The sequence below is a fragment of the Dermacentor albipictus genome, chromosome 9 (assembly GCF_038994185.2).
Source record: "Dermacentor albipictus isolate Rhodes 1998 colony chromosome 9, USDA_Dalb.pri_finalv2, whole genome shotgun sequence".
NCBI classification, from domain to species: Eukaryota; Metazoa; Arthropoda; class Arachnida; order Ixodida; family Ixodidae; genus Dermacentor; species Dermacentor albipictus.
Window position 1 is genome coordinate 30,492,804 of NC_091829.1, and position 18,902 is coordinate 30,511,705.

General features: G+C 41.0%; 1 protein-coding gene across 2 annotated transcripts in view; it reads right to left on the reverse strand.

Annotated features, from left to right (window-relative positions):
* Nucleotides 1-340: 340 nt before the first annotated feature.
* The window catches only part of LOC135912749 (phospholipid-transporting ATPase ABCA1-like), a 135,773-nt gene continuing 117,211 nt past the window's right edge, over nt 341-18,902 (reverse strand). For both annotated transcript variants that reach the window (XM_065445282.1, XM_065445283.1), the window contains 8 exons: nt 17,946-18,115; nt 17,215-17,356; nt 14,258-14,392; nt 12,734-12,837; nt 11,562-11,654; nt 10,079-10,325; nt 9,135-9,303; nt 341-7,432 (listed from right to left, as the gene is read on the reverse strand). In XM_065445282.1, coding sequence (XP_065301354.1) covers nt 7,365-7,432; nt 9,135-9,303; nt 10,079-10,325; nt 11,562-11,654; nt 12,734-12,837; nt 14,258-14,392; nt 17,215-17,356; nt 17,946-18,115 — 1,128 coding nt within the window. In that variant the 3' untranslated portion in view covers nt 341-7,364. The remainder of the gene's footprint in view (nt 7,433-9,134; nt 9,304-10,078; nt 10,326-11,561; nt 11,655-12,733; nt 12,838-14,257; nt 14,393-17,214; nt 17,357-17,945; nt 18,116-18,902) is intronic.

Sequence of the window (18,902 nt, forward strand, 5' to 3'; positions counted from 1 at the left end):
ACGTGAAAGTAGTTTTGAACAATAGCAACACAAATTTGAATACCGTAAGGTTAGATTAAAATAGTTGTTTTCACATAAAAATAATTTGGGGTGTAGAAGGTTGACTGAAGCCGTGGTTTTGTTTGGCAAAACAAGCTTGTCTGATAAGGAACTTGCCACAATTACTTACATTTGCCTTTAGCATTGATAAGCAACCTTACTGCCTCGCAGCACCAATACAAATTCCACAAGCATCATGTAAAAACATGCTAAAGGTAGCAACATACATTCCTCGGGTCTAATTACTACAATGTAGATGCGCTTGATGGGCAATATTCCGCACAGGAAATAGAGACATGACTGCTGATAAAAAAAGAACAGTACCTTTACTTCCACCAAGTTGCAACAAAACAAATCACAGGATCACTAAAGCAGCTGCATAAATGAGACGTGTTCATGAGTGTAGATTAAAATGTCGTGCACGCACAGCAAAATGTTGCGTTATAACAGAACACACCAGCTAGTTAGTACCAAGTGGTTTGTGAACGCAACAAGAATGACAGGAATAGATCCCAAAGAAACGGTGTGGCCCTCGATCATCATTTACAACAAGGTGACCGCTATGACAAAATGACACTGCCATACTTTTCTTGCACTGAAGTGACTCCCAGAAAATAGAAAGTGCACCCTTGAATGTCAGAAGCAAATGCGTGTTTATCACAGCACAAGAAACATAATAAGCTATACACGTTCGCACTTAATAGTTGTAACAAGTGTCCGGGTGGGATGAATACATATAACACAATACTGAAATATGCCGTTTTCACAGGTTCATATACGTGGCCATTGACATAACCAAAAACAAATGCTGTCTTTTTTTTTTTTATGGTAATGAGTCCTTAGAGTGTCCGTCACTTGAAATGACGTTCTACGACTAGCTGTATGCAGTCGGTAAAAGTAAAATGAACAATCTCCAACACTAGGCATGTGTGTTGGTTGTATTGCTGCAGGCAGATCTCACCTAGCAAAACCATCAAATTTAAGAGGAACAGACGAAATAGTTGCATTTTGAAAATCGTACACAGTAAGTCACATTGTTAAAAAGCTATTGCACATATATACAACACATCTAAGGCTCTGACATCTCATAGTTAACACCTAAGCTCACACGTCTGTCTTGTCCAGAGATAACTATAAAACACAACAATAAAAGCATAGTCACCTACCAATGCTTGCCCCTAACAGGGACAAACTGTACAGCATGTCGAAATCAACATTCTGAAAAAATATAATGCTTCGAGATTTGCTATGCAGTGAGAGGGGAAAATGGTTGTATTTGTTCATTGTGGCTTTCGCTCACACGTCGAGCTGTGTTTTGAAATGCAGTACAAATGTATCGGGTTATGAATAATCTGTTTCCACCATTCTTATATGTATATGAGACTTTGCTAGTTGTCAAGCGAGCAAGCTTACTAGAAAAATGTCTCTCAACAGAGATAGCAGACTCTTAATTTTCTGGAATTCAGCGGACAACTTGGACAACACCCAAAAAAAAAGAATAAGACTGTACGCTGGTGGACTACCAACTACAGTCGGCTGTAACTTTTACGAACTTTTATTTTTAATTTTTACGAACAGCTGGATCTGAGAAAACATTGAATTTCCTAGCAGCTTGTGACTGTAGCCAGTAAAACTGCACAGAGCTATACTGTCTGCATATGCCAACACAAGCCAGAAATCTAATAAGAGATTGCATGCCCATACTGCAGAAATATTCAGCCTTTCCTAGGATCTAGCGGTCTGTGAAGTTTTTATGCTGATTGTACATCTTTAATTACGAGGTCCTGAACCATAGATGTAGGACTGTGAAAAAAAAAAGAATTCTAATGCGTGTATTGATTTTCTAGTCCAATAAAACTGCGATGGTAATCTTTTTTCTTGTTATGGCAAAAAGTGTGTGAATGCCTAATCAATGAACCCATTCAAAGAATGACAGGGATTACCTTCACGTCTGGTTGGAGTGACGGTGTTTAGAGATATATGGATCAATGTTTATCTTTATTTTGCCACTATTCTTTACATATACCTCACGGTCATCATTAAAAGTTTCGTTAGTAGTTCAACATAATTAGGTCCATTTTTTTCATACATTTATCGAAGTTGTCTGCTGAATTTTTAACAAAAATGCCATCCCACCCCCTCTTTTGTTGTTTGTGAAGGCTTTTAACACTGCTTTTATATAAATGCTTTTGCTAAATAGACCATCTAGAAATCATTTCCTCTCCCTTTTTGTAGGTAGCCTACAGCGGCTAAAGGCTGTTGCAACGATGCCATATTCTTGTACTGAAGCCTTGTGGTCAGGGTACATTAGCTATGTAACAACGATAACATTCTATGATGCAAATGCGCTGTACAGACAGGCCTTAATACACGGAACTACCAGTATGGGCCTTGAACAAACGACAAGACCACTACAGGTCTGAGGAGTGGTGCTGACACCATGATGACACTTGCTAGTTTTTTCCGTACAATATTTGCCTGCCTTCAACCCAAGTGATGGCTAACACTACATATCATTACAGTTGCATTCCAAAATGCGTGCAACAAGCACACTAGAAATTTTCAGCCCTCAACAACCTCTTCACAAACAACCTCTTTACAATCAGCTCACTTAATAGCTGAGTCATACGCTAGTGCCACCTACACACTATGCTCTGTGCTATGGCAGTAGGAAATGTACGGCTGCATTGTAAAGCTAAATTAACGAGCTTGGCTGGCACTCGTAACACGGATGTAAACTCTTATAAGTTGCAACCAGCATAGGCCACTATACTGTCAAAACATTGCAAAGTGGTCACTAAACGACGACTGCACAAACTTTCTGCACTAGTACTCGAAAAGTAAAACTGGCTCCCACATAAAGTGCACTGGTGCATCAATACCAGAACATACCTACTTATAAGCGTACGCACCTTTCCTCTTATAATGAAGGTTGAAACAGCATGTGGTGATCGCCAAAACTGTCAGCTAGACTTAGCACAGCATACGCTTAACAGCGAATTAAATATGAAAATGAAGGAATTAAATGTAACTGAAGGTTTAGGTGCAAGCATAAACTTCATAAACTTCCTGCACACACTTCTATTAAAGGACAAATTGCTTCCAGTCGTCAATATGGAGCACAATGAGTCCATAATATGCTGCATCAGTTGCATATATCTTGCAAACATCGTTATTCTCCAGTGACCTTGTCAGCTCGTGGTATTGAACTACTCTGCCGATCAATTACAGTTGGAACATGAAATTAACTGAACTGAGTTAAAACAAAATGAATTTTCACCAGGTGATTAAAAAATGATTACACTTATATTTTTATTGCAGGGAATTCCCTTCTACATTAAAAATGATCCCACTTATACCTTTACTGCAGGGAATTCCCTTGTACATTTAGGGTACAGTTACGTCTTTGCCATCTGGAGTAGCTACTGCTTTTAATGCAATTTGTTGTTCCTATAGTATTTCTCATCAAGTGCTGGTGGTATCATTATACTGTGGTAACAGAATAGTTCTGTACCAGTAAAAAAGGAAATCCTACCTAATGATTGTTGTAACCTTGACACTCTCAACCACCAATCACAAGGAAAAGGATTGCAATTCGTGCACTCAGCGTGTTATGAAGCACAATACAGCTGGCAGTAGTAGTCTTAGTAGTGTGGGCGGAGTTCCTAGTGCAATTTTTAACTGGCACACGCCTCTAATGTACCAGAAAGGTTAGTAGACACCCAGTACTACAGTACTTGCATGAAAGAAATTCACAGGAGCATAATCATGATACATGATACAAAATGTCAATAAACATCTCTGGTACACTTAATCCAACATTTTTGGTGTTCAGAATATTTTGGTGCTCAGACATTGCTGCTGCAAAACAAACATTAAAAAGTAAAATACACATATTATAAAAAAATGAGGTTTCACCACCATGCTGAAAAAAAAACAACAACAAAGGAATGCCTAGCTACTAATGCAAAATCAGCACTCCTCAAAGCTACTACTATTCAGGAACCTTGTAAAATGGAATCAAAAGTTGCAACAAATTGGCAACATGAAAAAAAAAATATTCAGAAAACACTACACTGTAAGTCACTATAACAATAAAGGAGCAGCTAGATGGGCCTCTAATCTATGCCACGTTTACTCATGATGTTGCAGTTATCAGGCATCACTTTTCAACACAACACCTGAGAAATCATCTGATCTGATTACTGATCCTAAGATCAATCCTTTGAAAAGTGTGTTATGTATTTTACTAATGTACTTGCTTTCAAGTCAACAAACAAAAGCAAAATTTCCACATAATCTGATGAAGATTGGTCATCAGTAGGAAAATGGACATATCATTCAAGAGTAAAACAATGCAACCTCGCATGGTTATGACACTAAAAAACACACTGTATGCCTACAGGTTGGTGTGTTACAATACTAAAATGCCATTTGTTATGTACATTTCAACCTAATCAAAAGCAGTACAGATAATACACCTTGACTAACAGAGGAAAACTCCCTATGCAAGACTGTTTTGAATTAAGAATTTTTGCTAGCTCGTATTTCCCAGCAAAATCTTCACTCTTAAAAGTGTCACTGGGTTTCTGAAGTCAAGGTGGTCATAATTGTATGCCTGCCAGCTCCTCACTTAGCATCCAAAAATGTATCCTAGGCACCACCCGCTACTGCCACTTCATACTGAAAGCGGCATGATAATAAAGTACAGAGAAGTGAAGAAAACAAACGTTCTTTCAGTGCTAGCAATGCTGGCTATGGCGATTCTTTTAGTAGAGGCAATGCTGGCCTGAAGTTTATGTGCGTTCATCTTCAATGCCACAGATTAAATCAAGACGTCGCACTGCATCAAAAATTGTAATCCCAAGCCTGCAAAAAATGCAAGCAAAGGCAGGCTCACTACTTGTACAGCAGATCGCATCGCACAGCTCAGTGTGACAAACCTGCAATTAGGAAACCTCGCTCTGCAGTTCACGCACACTATACAACACCAGGAAGCCTTCACTCAAACTCAAGAGTCTGAGACATGCCCTTACAATCACAGACCTTATCACCATAATTTTGCACAATCCATACATGTCTACACAGGTTCTAACTTGCATTCTTGACAGGCACAGATTCGTACTTGCAATCTTGAGAGGTTTTAATCTGCAATCAGGTTTGGTCTGCAATCATGGGTGACTTTTGGTTTAGCAAGTCGCTGAGCACAATCGCAACAGTCACGGGCATATCTGAGTTTCCAATGGATTCGAGTACATCAAAATAATTTTTAAGAATCCACTGGCAGCCAGAAATGTCGAAGCAACACCGGTGGGCACCCAAAGGAAGCGAGTATGACAACTTATGACCTCAAGATTGCACAGCATAATGATGCATTATAAAGCATCACACTGCAGAACCAAGTATGCTTGTCAGACTTATAACTTGTGACAGGCTGTGAGAACCAGTACAGGGCTAGCAGAAATGATATCACCCATCTGCTCTTTGCAACGCACACAAAAATAATACCAGTCACTTATTTATTATTATTATTATTCTTACAGACTAATTCAACAAGTTTCATGAGAATTGGCTTGACAGCCATGTATTTGACTGGTTTTTCTAGTGTCCGATGGCTTGGGAGAATGGCAGATGGCATTTGGGAATGACTTCACTTGGCAACATAGGTACGGCCATTTCCTTCAATATTATTCCATGAAATGAAAAATCATATGAAATCATATGGAAGATGTCTTCAACTTGCCACAATCATAAGTACTTATAGTAGCTTCCATCTCACCTTTCATAAACTTAAGGCATGGGTGGCAGCTGTGCTAGACAGTGACAGACAGGGTACACTCTGGCATGTGTACGCGCAAAGAGAAATCATAAACTGGGCTTGTGTGTAGTGAATAGCAGTACCTACACTATGCATTTGTAAATGAAGAATAATATTTTGAGAGTTTTTCTCATCACCTATTTACAGTAAAACCCCATTAACTCACAGCTGTAATAACCTGACGAAAAAAATAAAATCCAGATAATCAGAGTTTGGAGATAAGCGATATCACAAAAGTAGAAGCTTGCTGGCTATGCGCATACCATATAAAACCTTCCCAAATGCCGCTCATAATATTGTTGGTCACTCACGCCTGCAAAGTCTCCCAATTTGTCCGGGAGGCTTCCGAAATGTGATCAATCCTACCGATTGTATGGACACGACCATAAATATTCTGAAAAACTGCCTCAACCACATCGTCAAAAAAAAAGAAGAAATAAAAACGACAACAACAACAATGCGCTTAATGCAGCACAGTCGCATTGTAATTGCCATTATCCACCAGGCAGCTAGCCAAAGTCCAATTTAAAATCCAGGCAATTTGTGCATAGGCAGCGTAAGCCTAAATCAGTTCACTTCAAATCAAGACATGCATTAAGAGGTGCGCATGAGGCAAAGGTCTAATATGCATTTCATAAGGGGCGTTCCCCTTTATTCTGCTTTGCTGTGATATACCGCACTGGTAAGTGGTGAAGCATATGAGGAGTGAAAAGGGGCCACTGCCATGGAACACAGTATGTGCCAACATAATGTACTTCTTTTTCTTTAATTATACATGTGTATGTGCCATCTAGAGTCACAGTATGAGCAGCGAGACTTCTAATAACTATACTGGCAGCCACTAAGAGCTGCTACCGTCGTTGCTGCAGCCCAGAAAAAAAAAGAGCGAGAGCTCTTTTTTTTTTATGGTGGAGCGTCAATGATGAAGGGGTTCTGGCATACCAATTGTCCTGGCTTCTGGCTAGATGGGTTCTGTTCTCAATGTCCCCTTAATCTACCATTCCCTGAGCTGCCAGCAATAGTTGCACCACTGCAGTTTCGCTCCAAAACTACCAAGGCAGAGAGAAAATCGGTAAGATTATTTGTGCTTGCCCTGTACATACATACACAACAACAGCAAGTGGCAACAACAATGAACACTTTCAGCCAGATCATGAAGGCTGACGCCACACAAAAAATCCCTGCCAGTTTCTCCAGTCAAGAAGTCAGTGCCACTAACATGTTCACCAGCCGTGGGGACCTGTTGGTAGCGGGCACGATCACAGGGATGTTGAACCGGAGCATCGTGTGGGAAAAGTTTTAACAACAACAGCATAACCGAAAAGAGACGTATCACCCGCCTGTCTCACGAGGTTGGATGGAACACACCTGTGCTTTTGCACTTGAATCACACCTGGCTTTATCTCAGTTCTTGAGGAGGAGGGATGGAGAAAGCACCACTGGTCGCGCACTCGATGATGGAAGATATCACAGCTGGAAAAACACGTCGTGGTGCAGCCCTGCAGCTTCACACGATGTCAGTCTCCCGGATCCATTCTGGAAGCTCAATGAGTTCTTGGCCTCGTGACAGGGGACCTGCGTGCAGAGATGCGTGAACTACGTATAATCACATTGCTACCTTGTTGCAAAGCAGTTGAACCTTGAACGAGGTTGAATTTGGAGCAAACTTTTGTTTGTTATTATCCTATATTCATTTTAAAAGAATGAGCTTAAATTGGTGCCAACAAATATGCAATAGGGGCCATGCAACAGAATGACCAATGCAAACAATGCTGGAATACAAAAAAGACAAGACAAGCCACCACTGTGCCGCAAACCAAGCCAGTAAAATCCAAGCTTTTTCCCGAGATGAGCTTTTTTGGATGCTCATAGATGGCATCAGTGACCAAAACATATATTTTGCATCTGTTCACTTTGATGTACAAATTTACTTTTTGAGGGGTTTCAGTTTTTTACTGTTCGCTTGCATATATTTCGAGCTATGTTCAAACAAAAATTTGCAACAGTATAACTGATACTATGTCAGCTGCTGCATTTTCAGTTTCATTATACCAGTGCAATACTCACTGAAATGAAGTACGACCAACCAACCTTTGTCGTATCTAATAATTCATTAGATCTGTTTTTGCTATAGTGAAGTTTGAATGCAGTAATCAAGAATGCTGGCCATTGTCACGTGACAGGTGCAAACAGGGATCGTATGCCTGACTGATCACTTCTGGTGATATTTTTGTCTGACATTATCACCACTGCAATCACTATTACACAGTCCCTTACAGGAGTGATGGGCAACCTTTCTGCAGACTCAATTGATCAACACGTACTTAAATCTGATATTTATGAAAGCTTTTGATCAGGAATACGACCCCCAGTGACAGTACAACTTGCCAGAGGCACTAGTATGAGCCCATGTCACGCTTGTCTGGGTGAGCGACATGTCTTACAGCCAGGCCCTGCTTACACGGCATCATGTTATGGCCTTATATGTTAATCCGCAGTCCCCACAATAAGCCTGGAAGTTAATGTGTGCATTGTGTGCGATATGGTAAGGCAGGACTGTCCTTTTAAAGAGGTTACAGCATTTGTGACAACAATAATCTGGTGCTGTGAGTGTGTGTATCTTACACGAATGGAAGCATATCCTTACAACCAAGAAAACAAGAATGAGAAGGAAAACAAATTACACAGGGCATTATCTTATTCATTCATGTCACACAGCACCGTTTAACACTGCTTTAAAGAGGTGTTCAACACCTATGCATGTACTTCGCTTTTGATTTGGCAGGTTCCTGTCAGCACTGTAGTCGTAAAATTAATTAAGTTGTGAACAGCCAAGAAAAAAGAAATTATTCTCAGTGGCACTACTGCTTGATACAATTGTAACTATTTTGCACAAACTACTTCTATTAATGGTACATATTCGTGAGCTCCTGCTTCAGAAAAGCTTTATAACGTACCCTTACTCTTCAAATTCAAAGCCATAAGAACAAATAACTACGATGATTTTTCAATAATATCTTGGACACACTGATTTCCTCATTCCTTTCAAAATTCCTGAAAATTTCTCGCAATGACGCAATGTTTTTTATTTTCCCTTTTTCGTTCTAGCTTTCAGGAATCACTGCCAATGCACACGCAAAATGCACGGGCACCATCTGGCGAGAACTTGGCCATACAATGTAAGGAATACTGTAATGAAAACTGTAATGAAAACTAATGAAAACTGTAATGAAAACTGTAATGAAAACAGCTATACTTTGACGAAAGCTATACTTGCCAGCAGAAGCCGGTCGTATGCTGACAATGGGTGTAAGCTTGTCAACCGCAGGGCTAGTGGGAGGGTGTGTGGCCTTTGGCGAAGATGGCAATGGAGATGGTAGGTCGCTTTCCGTGTCCCCCTGCTCACCTTTGACATCACCTTGCTGCTTGGCAAAGTTAATGAACACCTGTCGGGAACAGCACCAAACGCGTGCATTTTGAAACAATGTAATGTCAAATCAGCATCAGCCGCTGACTTGGCGGCAGGTTCACTTAATGCCGCCATGATCAACTTTTTTTGACAAGAGTGTTGTTGCTGGGCAAATTGACGACAGCTTGATGGGTGCATATTAGTGCCAATGTAAGACGAGACACGGAACCTACGTCATGCCTGCATTAAATATGCATTCATTTGATAATGATGTTTCCTCTATGATTAATCAAGTTGAACCATCACATTTTAGTGCACAGTCCTTTGTTTTTCTCAGCCCATCCATGCATACCACTCGACAACTTCTCTAGCCTCAAAGATGGCATTCAGAATGTGTTCGAATCAGTTGAACTTCGGTCTCACTTTATTACAGCAACTCTCAGTTGTCGTCAGCAAGTCACACTTAGGTTAAATTTTTTACAAAATCTACCTGACCTAACTGATCTAAACTGACCTTGCAAGATTGAGACAGTATCTTGCACCTGCTTATGATTCTCGTGTAGGTAAAGGACCAGACTGAAAGGTGACACCCTGTCACCCCTTAAACTGTACAAGTCAAGATAATTGGAATAACAAATAGAATAGAGATACTAGTTTTAGCTTGTTGGCTGGAATCTTGGCACTGTAAGTTTTGGGATAGCGTTAAACCTGCCAATGGAAGCAGGAATCATGCAGAGGCCTGTTTCTACAGCGAACAAAACGACTCACTCTTTTACATGCAACTACGCAACTTTGTTGAAAGCCAGACTCACCTGATCAAGCGTTGTCTGCGTGACAGAGTAGTCGTCAAGCGACGAACTCTCGCGGGCTGCCTCAAGCCGTTGGAACAGGACCGCAAGCGGCACGCTCTGCGATATCTGATACTCCATCTGATTTAGGTGCTGCTCCCGGAGTTGCGCGTCGGTGGCACCGAACGAGCTTTCCATCAGGGAGGCAACTTGGGAAAGCTCCGACGAGGTCCCGCCTACTTTCAAAGTCACCGTGTAGCCGGAGCCATACCTGTGTGGAAGATGTACAGCTGTTTTTTCAGGATGCTTAGAATGCACAACCTTGATTAAAATGGCACCTCTGACAGCCTCAGTTTATCTCTGAGACATTAAAACCCAGTAGTCATCATCAACATCACAACACTATCACTGTAACTATCACAGCACCACATGTCAACAATCAGTAAAACACACAAACTACAAGAGATGCCATAATGATGGGTTTCAGATTACTTTCAACCACCTGGGTATCCTTAATGTGCACCTAAATTTAAATATTGCCACGTGTACTTGTTCATCTTTATTGGGTGACTGCGTTTCACCATCTAACAAATGTTATCGCTCAGTGCAGGAAGCGCCTGCATGTATCAGAAGTTTCTCAAATGTTGTCAATGGTTCCATCTGCTGTCTGTGACCGAACCTTGTGTAATCTGATTGCATGTATGCGTGACGCGAATGGTGTAGAACTTTGTGGAAGGCATGCGGGTCCCAACGATTACTTTGGAACATTCGACGACTGATGTATAAAAGCCGACGCACTTGACCCGCTCATCAGATTTTCGACGATCGCCGACCATGTTCGCCGCTATCGTTGTGCTATAAGTGTAGCCTGTTTTTGTGGGCACAGGTTCGCCCAATAAAAGTTAGTTTTGTCTTTCACAGTATTGCTACTGTGTTCTTTAACATCACCACCACGTGACAACATTAGCTGGAACCGACATGAACTCCATTGCTATGTCAACATACATGCTCGAAACCGGCGCGCATGTTGTACCACCTCTTTAGTGGGCTCAGAGTGGCCCGACGATCAATGAATGAGTTGCTATAGGATGCCTTAAGTTTGTGGGGGCATTTCAAGCCTCCGATTATTGGTGGCGTGGTGGGGCATGGGGGAAGAGAGGGAAGCGCTTGGCACGGCATCACTCGGGACTCGGAAAAACAGTCTGCTGTCGCTCTACCACAGCCGTGCAAAGTCACTGCTCGTGTGCCACTATTGCAGTATGATTTCACAATTTTCACACCACTCCCATCAAACTCTCGAGATCGCTTAAGTCAGTTAAATGAAACGTGGACAACAATTGATCGTTTTGCGGGATACATTTATTCGACTATTTTATTCATTGATATTACCAACCTTATTCATTTAGTGTCTTGCCCCATATTACTTTAGGACATTAACTAAATCAATCAATCAATCAATCAATCAATCAATCAATCAATCAATCAATCAATCAATCAATGTGCTCACTTGTTCTTGAGGTGCTGTATGCTCCCCAAGCAGCGAAACTGCCCATTCACCATAATTGCCAGCCGACTGCACAAGGCTTCACACTCTTCCATGCTGCAAGAAAAAAGCGTGTGACAAGATCAATAGTTTGCCATAGTAACATCAATACTGGCAAAAAAGTTTCCATGGCATTTCAACCAGGCGATATTATGGCATGTGAAATGTCTATAAGGTTTGTACTACAATCAATGAAAAGAATAAAATCTAGATGATGTACTATATGCATAGTTTGTTTTTGTTTGCTTCAAACAAACCTGCGTGACTCGATTACTTACACTTGCATGACAAATTACGATGTGAAACAACTCAGAGGAGACAAAATACTATTAATTAAGGTTTTAATTATTCACTTTAGGGCACATTCTGCGACTGCAGGATAAAGTCAGTGCTCAAAGTATGTTCATTTAGTGGGAATCCTGAGACCAGCACTAGTTTCAAGCTATCCATCCTTGAACTAAACCACAAAAATACATTGCTGTTTCCCTGAGTCCTGCCTTGTAGTGCGCAAGGTGGGCATTTTAAGATTTAAGTAGAACAAGAATAAGTTTCACTGCATACATAGATCTAGTGCCATTTTACGGAACTGCAGCGGCAATATAAACACAATTTGTAAAGCAATGACAGGTAAACCAAGAATTTTTACTGCAGTGAGCCACCCACCTGAGACAACATACACAAGTATAAACATAATTGTGTGTTGTTCTGAAGCCTTTTAGAAATTCCAGATGAAAACTCTTCTCAAGGAACTCCCTACAATAGAAGCTCAGTAACATACTCCTGGTTAATAAGATCCCTTGGCTTATGCATTCACGGCAGAGCACATTTGTTTGTATTCATGCATAAACAGCACAGAAAATTGTAAAGATCACTCGAACCTTGTGCCGACAGCTTGTTCCAAAATTTCAGAAGAACCTTCATTTTTTACAAGAAACCCTAAGCAATAGACGTTCAGTAACATGATCCCAGCTCGTATTATTTCCAGGCTTATACATTCACTGCAAAGAACATTAGTCCAGATAATGCATTTTTCTCAGGAACTAAGTTTCTCTGCATTTCTTTTTTTCCCCCTGAAATGTACGACTATGGCTCTGCTACATTCTGTCAGTATGTGGAGCGCCTCAAATGCGACTTACCTGTGAGACGTAAGAATCACTGATCGGCCATCTCGTACAACGTCCAGGATGCAGTCCCACAGGAAACGGCGAGCCTTAGGATCCATGCCCGTCGTGGGCTCATCCTAAACGAGATAGTATAGGAAGGGAAGAGACGTGTCCCATGTTAGAATGCCAGATACCCACAGTTGTTTTTTCCCACTGTGCCAATACATGCAAGCTTAAAAGATGAAAATGTTGCATAGAGACATATGAACAAGAACTGAATCACATCTACAAGCATAATTTTTTGCCAGGCCTGAGACAGACACTCAGGAACCAAACAAATGCTTTGAGGATCATAGCTAGAGCAGCTCATGTAAAAGCACATGACACGTCTTGGTCGTCAGAACATGGCTCCACCTGGAGCCAATGTTTTGGGGCCTTAGCTGGTAGGAAATGGTAAGGTGGGGGCTAGATAAATAAACAGGAAATGTTTAAAAGGAGAGGTCAGTTGTGTTAGCGAGAGCAGCGGGGCGGAAGGGGACACACTTGGTTCTTTCGTGGTGATGGCAAGTAACTCTTGAATGCAATGAAAAAGAGCTATGTAAATTTACCAAGGAAAGTAGTTGGTGCCTTGACGAACACAAGCTCCCCTGTGGAAATGTTCGATCAGGCCTGAAGTCTCCCTTGTTCGTCCACTGTCAATCAACTTAAGGCTCTACCTTCCTGCGACCGCTTTCATCTTATTTGGACGTGACTTGTATGGCAATGTTTCATGGAGTTACACAACTAATAATAAAAAGAAAAACTTCCAAGCAAATGGCCCTTGGCCCAAGGTGACAAACCTATTCTGCACCTCTGGGGTAAGCCCTTCAGAAATCTCCCGACCTATGAGCGAGATTTAAACAATCGTAGGATTCGACACGCATTGTTGGGTTAGTAAGTTCACACTTATACATTTGTGCCCTGTCATGGTGACTGATGTTACAGGTTCGATTCCAAGACATGTTGGCCACATTTCAATGGTGGCGAAATGCCAAAACACTTATATACTTTGATTTAGGTGCACATGGTGGAAGTTAAACTGGTGGAGCCTCCCTAACAAGGTGTCATTGATAACCCATGAGTTGATTTGACATGTTCAACTTCTACGATTCGATTTTGACTTATACACTTCTAGCATACCACCAAGTGAGATGGCACCACAAAAAGTCATGTATGTCCCATACTTTTTACTGTGGTATTGTCTTAGTTGCTCATTACAAGCTTCTACACCTATAAACTTATGTGTGTTCTGAAGCCACATTTTTCGACATTGGACTCTACTTCCCCTTCCCAGTTTAACGCTCGCGGTCTGTCTTTTTGTTTGTTTGTTTGTTTGCTTGCTTGTATGTCTGTGCGTATGTGGGTGTGCATGTTGTTTGTTTGTGCACGTGTGTGTGTGTGGGTGTGCGTGTTTATGTGCTACAAGTTTCTGCAGTAGAACTCTCTCTCTGAGGTTAATATCATTTGCTACCAAACATATCTCTGGTAATTTCTCTTCTAAAATTGAGTGGCACTCACCAGGAACACCAATGGCGGATCCCCGACTAGGGCAATGGCAGTGTTCAGCTTTCGCTTGTTGCCCCCCGAATAGGTGCCGGCACATCGGTGAGCGTAACGATGCAGACCAAGCTTGCGAATTCCCCAGTCTGCAACCTAGGGAGAAAGGCATTCAAATAATTTTCTGGGTGCACCACGATGGTGGAGACTGCAATGCCTACAGAGCAACACCCTGAAGCCTGTATACCTTGCTTATTGCACATTTGGAAACAGTGGGGAAAAATGCCCGCAAAAATAAGGCAGCAAATGAATAACATTGACACACTTTTTTTTTTCCACTGCCTGCCCCATCTTCATGACATCACACATTGAAATGCAAAAAAGGGGGTATGGTGTACAGACGTGTACACAGGAGAAGTGGACGACATGAATGCCGACTATCAACTGAAGGAAGCACTGAGGCGAAAAAAGAAACATGACGCAAAACTCATCTGCGCATGCTGTGGAATAGCACCACGTGTCAATTGGGTATACATGCCGGTCACGTACCCAAGTGGCCACTGATATCACCAGAAATTTATTTATTTATTTATTTATTTATTTATTTATTTATTTATTTATTTATTTATTTATTTATTTATTTATTTATTTATTTATTTATTAAGTACTGCTAGCCTGAATTCCAGGCCTTCAGCAGGAGTGGGTTACTCTTCGGTACAAATGTACCTGAACAACAAAAAGAGCATACATACAAACAAATGGAACTGGAGAAAAAGTGAATGTTGTGTGAAGTACGGCACTGAATTATATAATTTCAAATGGTAAAATGTTATATGTATGAACACACATCATATCGCAATAGTAGATATATGAATACACATCAAGACATATTTGACAAGTGCGTTGCTCAACAATTGACAATGTGAAGGAAACAACAGAAAAAAAAGGTATTTGGTTCGATGCACTATACATGTCAATGCGATGCACATTATAAAGAAAACATAACTGTAAAAACATCAAAATAAAGAAAAGCAGGAGATAAGTGCGACACTTTCATGAAACGTTGCTAGATCATTGGTGAAAAAACACTATCATTTCACATTTTGAAGTGCGGCAGTGAAAGTGGCAACAGAAGAGCTCTCAATTATTTCTCTGGGCAAACGATTCCAATCACGGATAGTACGGGGGAAGAAAGAATTCATGTAAGTGTTGGTTCTACAATAAATTTCGCTAACTTTTTTTGAATGGAAAGAACGAGTGGAACGCTGCGTAAGAGGTTTCAAGTACGTGTTTTTGTCGATTCCAAGGTTATCATTGTATATCATGTAGAATGTTTTTAGCCTTTCGCGGTACCGTCTTGTTTGAAGGGATTCTAGATTTGCAGAAGTTAATAGAGCAGTCGGCGATGTTTTGCTGCTGTACGAATTAAAAATGAATCTAGCTGCCTTTCGCTGAATGCTTTCTAGTTTCCTTATATTTGTATTTGTGTGCGGATCCCACATTGCTGCAGCGTATTCGAGTGTTGGTCTTATGTACATTTTGTAGTCCAAAAGTTTTACATCGCTTGAAGCTTTGGGAAGTGTTCGCCGTAAGTAGCCTAGTTGTCTCATGGCTTTCTTGTGTATGTATGTGATGTGATCATTCCATCGAAGATCGGATGTAATAGTTACCCCTAAATATTTGTAACTTGGAACTACAGATAGATTGTTACCGTTGATGCTATAAGTGAAAATGAGTGGGTTCATCTTACGCATAAGTCTCATCGCTACCGTTTTGCTGTGGTTTATTTGCATCTGCCACGAAGTACACCAATTTGAAATTTGGGCTAAAGATTTGTTAAGAGAAACCTGGTCGTCAGAACTGTGGATTTTGTTATATAGAATGCAATCATCCGCAAATAAGCGGATTTTTACCGGTATGTCTTGAGCAATGTCGTTGATGAAGATTAAAAAGAATAACGGCCCAAGAACAGAACCTTGGGGGATACCTGAATGAACGTAGGCAGAATCTGAACTGACATCGTCGATGGACACTGATTGCTGCCTAAAAGACAAGTATGCGGCAATCCATGCAAGGAGGGAATCGTTTTTGAGTATAGGTCTTAGTTTCGAAAGAAGTTTAGGATGCGATACACGATCAAAAGCTTTCTCGAAGTCAAGGAATATGATGTCAACCTGACCAGATTTATCCAACGCTGCGGCAAAGTTGTGAATGCTCTCTAGTAGTTGCGTTTTTGTAGAAACTCCGCGTCAGAAACCATGCTGGCGATTATCGATTATTTTGTTATCTTCAATGAAGCTGGAAATATGCTTAAAAATGATGTGTTCAAGTACTTTAGCGCAAGTGCAGAGAAGAGAAATTGGCCTATAAGAGGTAACAATGGAAGGATCACCTTTTTTGGGTATTGGAGTTATTCTGGCGCATTTCCAATCACTAGGAATTTCGGCGAGTGACAGCGATTTCCTAAATATTAAACATAAGAATTTTGCGCACCACTCAGCATATCGATGCAGGAAAGCGTTAGGGATTCCGTCTATACCAGATGATTTTTTGACGTCTAGTTTGAGTAAAATTGATAGTATTCCCTCCTCACTGATAGTGATGTCATCAATTGGTGGTACTGCTCCAAACGTCAAAAAATGTGGAACAACACCATCGTCGTCAGTGAACACCGAGCAGAAGTAGTTGTTAAGTGCATCAGCCATTTCCTTCTTATCAGTTCTATCCGTGCCGTTAATTAGGAGACTCGCGATAGATTTCTTTTCCTTCGGAGATAGATGTCGCCAGAATTTTTCCGGGGATGTAGAAAGAAAACTTTTTAAGGACACATATTGATAATAGTCCCTTGCCCTCTTGATGTCGTGCTTTAGTCGAGTTCGCAGTTCAGATAGATTATGGGTTGCCACTAAATAGACACTAAATAGACACTTGTTCCATGTTCCTTTATGCAATAAGCAATCATAGAAGCCAATACAAACCTTCTGAACATACTTCTCAGGTATTCCACGAAGCCGTGCATAGAATTCCAAGTGTTCCCACCCCGTGAGCAAAGGGTCCAAAGCATCAAACTGCGGACAATAGCCAATGTTCTGTCGTGCCAAATCGATTTGGGTGCGTATACTGCAAGAAAAACAAATTTCCCAGAATTAGGTGTAAAATGATGCAAAAGCATGGCATTTCATGTACAATAGAGTGAGAAGTTTCAAGCACATTGAACAAGGGTGTAGTTTTGCACTGAACTATATTCTAGATACTGCAAAGTGCAACCTAGTAGAGATGAAGATGAATCAGCCTCTGCTTAAATGGAAGACCTAACTCATTGACCACCAACCCACTCATACAACACCAGCCCGCTCGTCTGTCCATCTGTTCGAGACAATGTAAACAAAGCTTTATAGTATTTATACCTGTATTCTGAAGCAGTGTGGCATCCAACACATATGACGACATATATACAGTACATTGAATGGGAGTTTTCTTGATTGATTCATTCATTCATTCTAAAATGCACAAACAAAGTTTTACGGTACTTCAAGCTTTCAAGAGCAGTGCAACACCCAATACATAGACAAGAAATTCAGTACGTTGGATGGCAGCTTTCCCTCATGACTACCATCATCTGCCACAGTCAGACATTGTCATGGAAGTTGTGGTGAGAAAAGGCATCAGCCACTGTGCAGAAGGCAACTGATAGTTCGTCATGATGTACCTGTAGCCTGAAATGAAGGCGTTTCCTTCTGTCACTTCTGTGTTCCCAGTGAGCATCTTGAATGTGGTAGTCTTCCCAGCACCATTCACTCCAAGCAATCCGAAGCATTCACCCGCCCTGACACCGATGCAGAGGTGGTTCACAGCAGGGTGCTGGCCAGCTTGGTACACCTGGGCAAGACATAGTATTGTGACATGCAGAAAAGCAATAATGGAAAAAAAAAATTCATGTTCCCCACTTCAATGCCACTGATTGCCTGCCTATTTTGCAACTGTGCAAATGTGAGTGCTGCTTTTTCCGATGGTTTTAAAAGGCAAATGTACAAAATGCAAACACAACAGGAATGAAAAGGACAAATGACCTTGTGTACGTTTTGTGTGCTTGCCTTTTCATACCAACAATCGCTACTAGCTAACTTGCTCAGCGTTCTGTCATTATCAATCAATCAATCAATCAATCAATCAATCAATCAATCAATCAATCAATCAAACAAATGATTGCTACAGGTTTATTTGCCATATACGGCACGCCACGGTAAAGAAGGGACGAGGAATATAGCAGCTACATCTGTACGCATGCCATGCAGTGTGCAAATGAGGACTTGGAAGCGAGTTAGACTGGCAAGTGTTGCATTTGCAGCACTTTGGAATAAACAGAAAATATGAAGGTAGAAAATAATGTCGCCTAGCTTAATTTAAGATAACCTAACCTAACCTAACCAAGTAAAAGAGAATTAGCAGGACAGGCATGATGCTAGTCTTCAACTGTCTGGTCTTCAACGTCTTCCCTGCCCTGTTCTCTTTTTACTCTCTGAATATTTCTAATTTCTTCCAAAGCGCTGAAAATGAATCAGTTATCAGAAATCCAACCAGCCCAGCTTTCTGCCATAATTTAAACTGGCGATCAAGGGCCCCGACACTGTTGTTTGCCATTTCCTGAAGGCCTCGCCCGCCTATA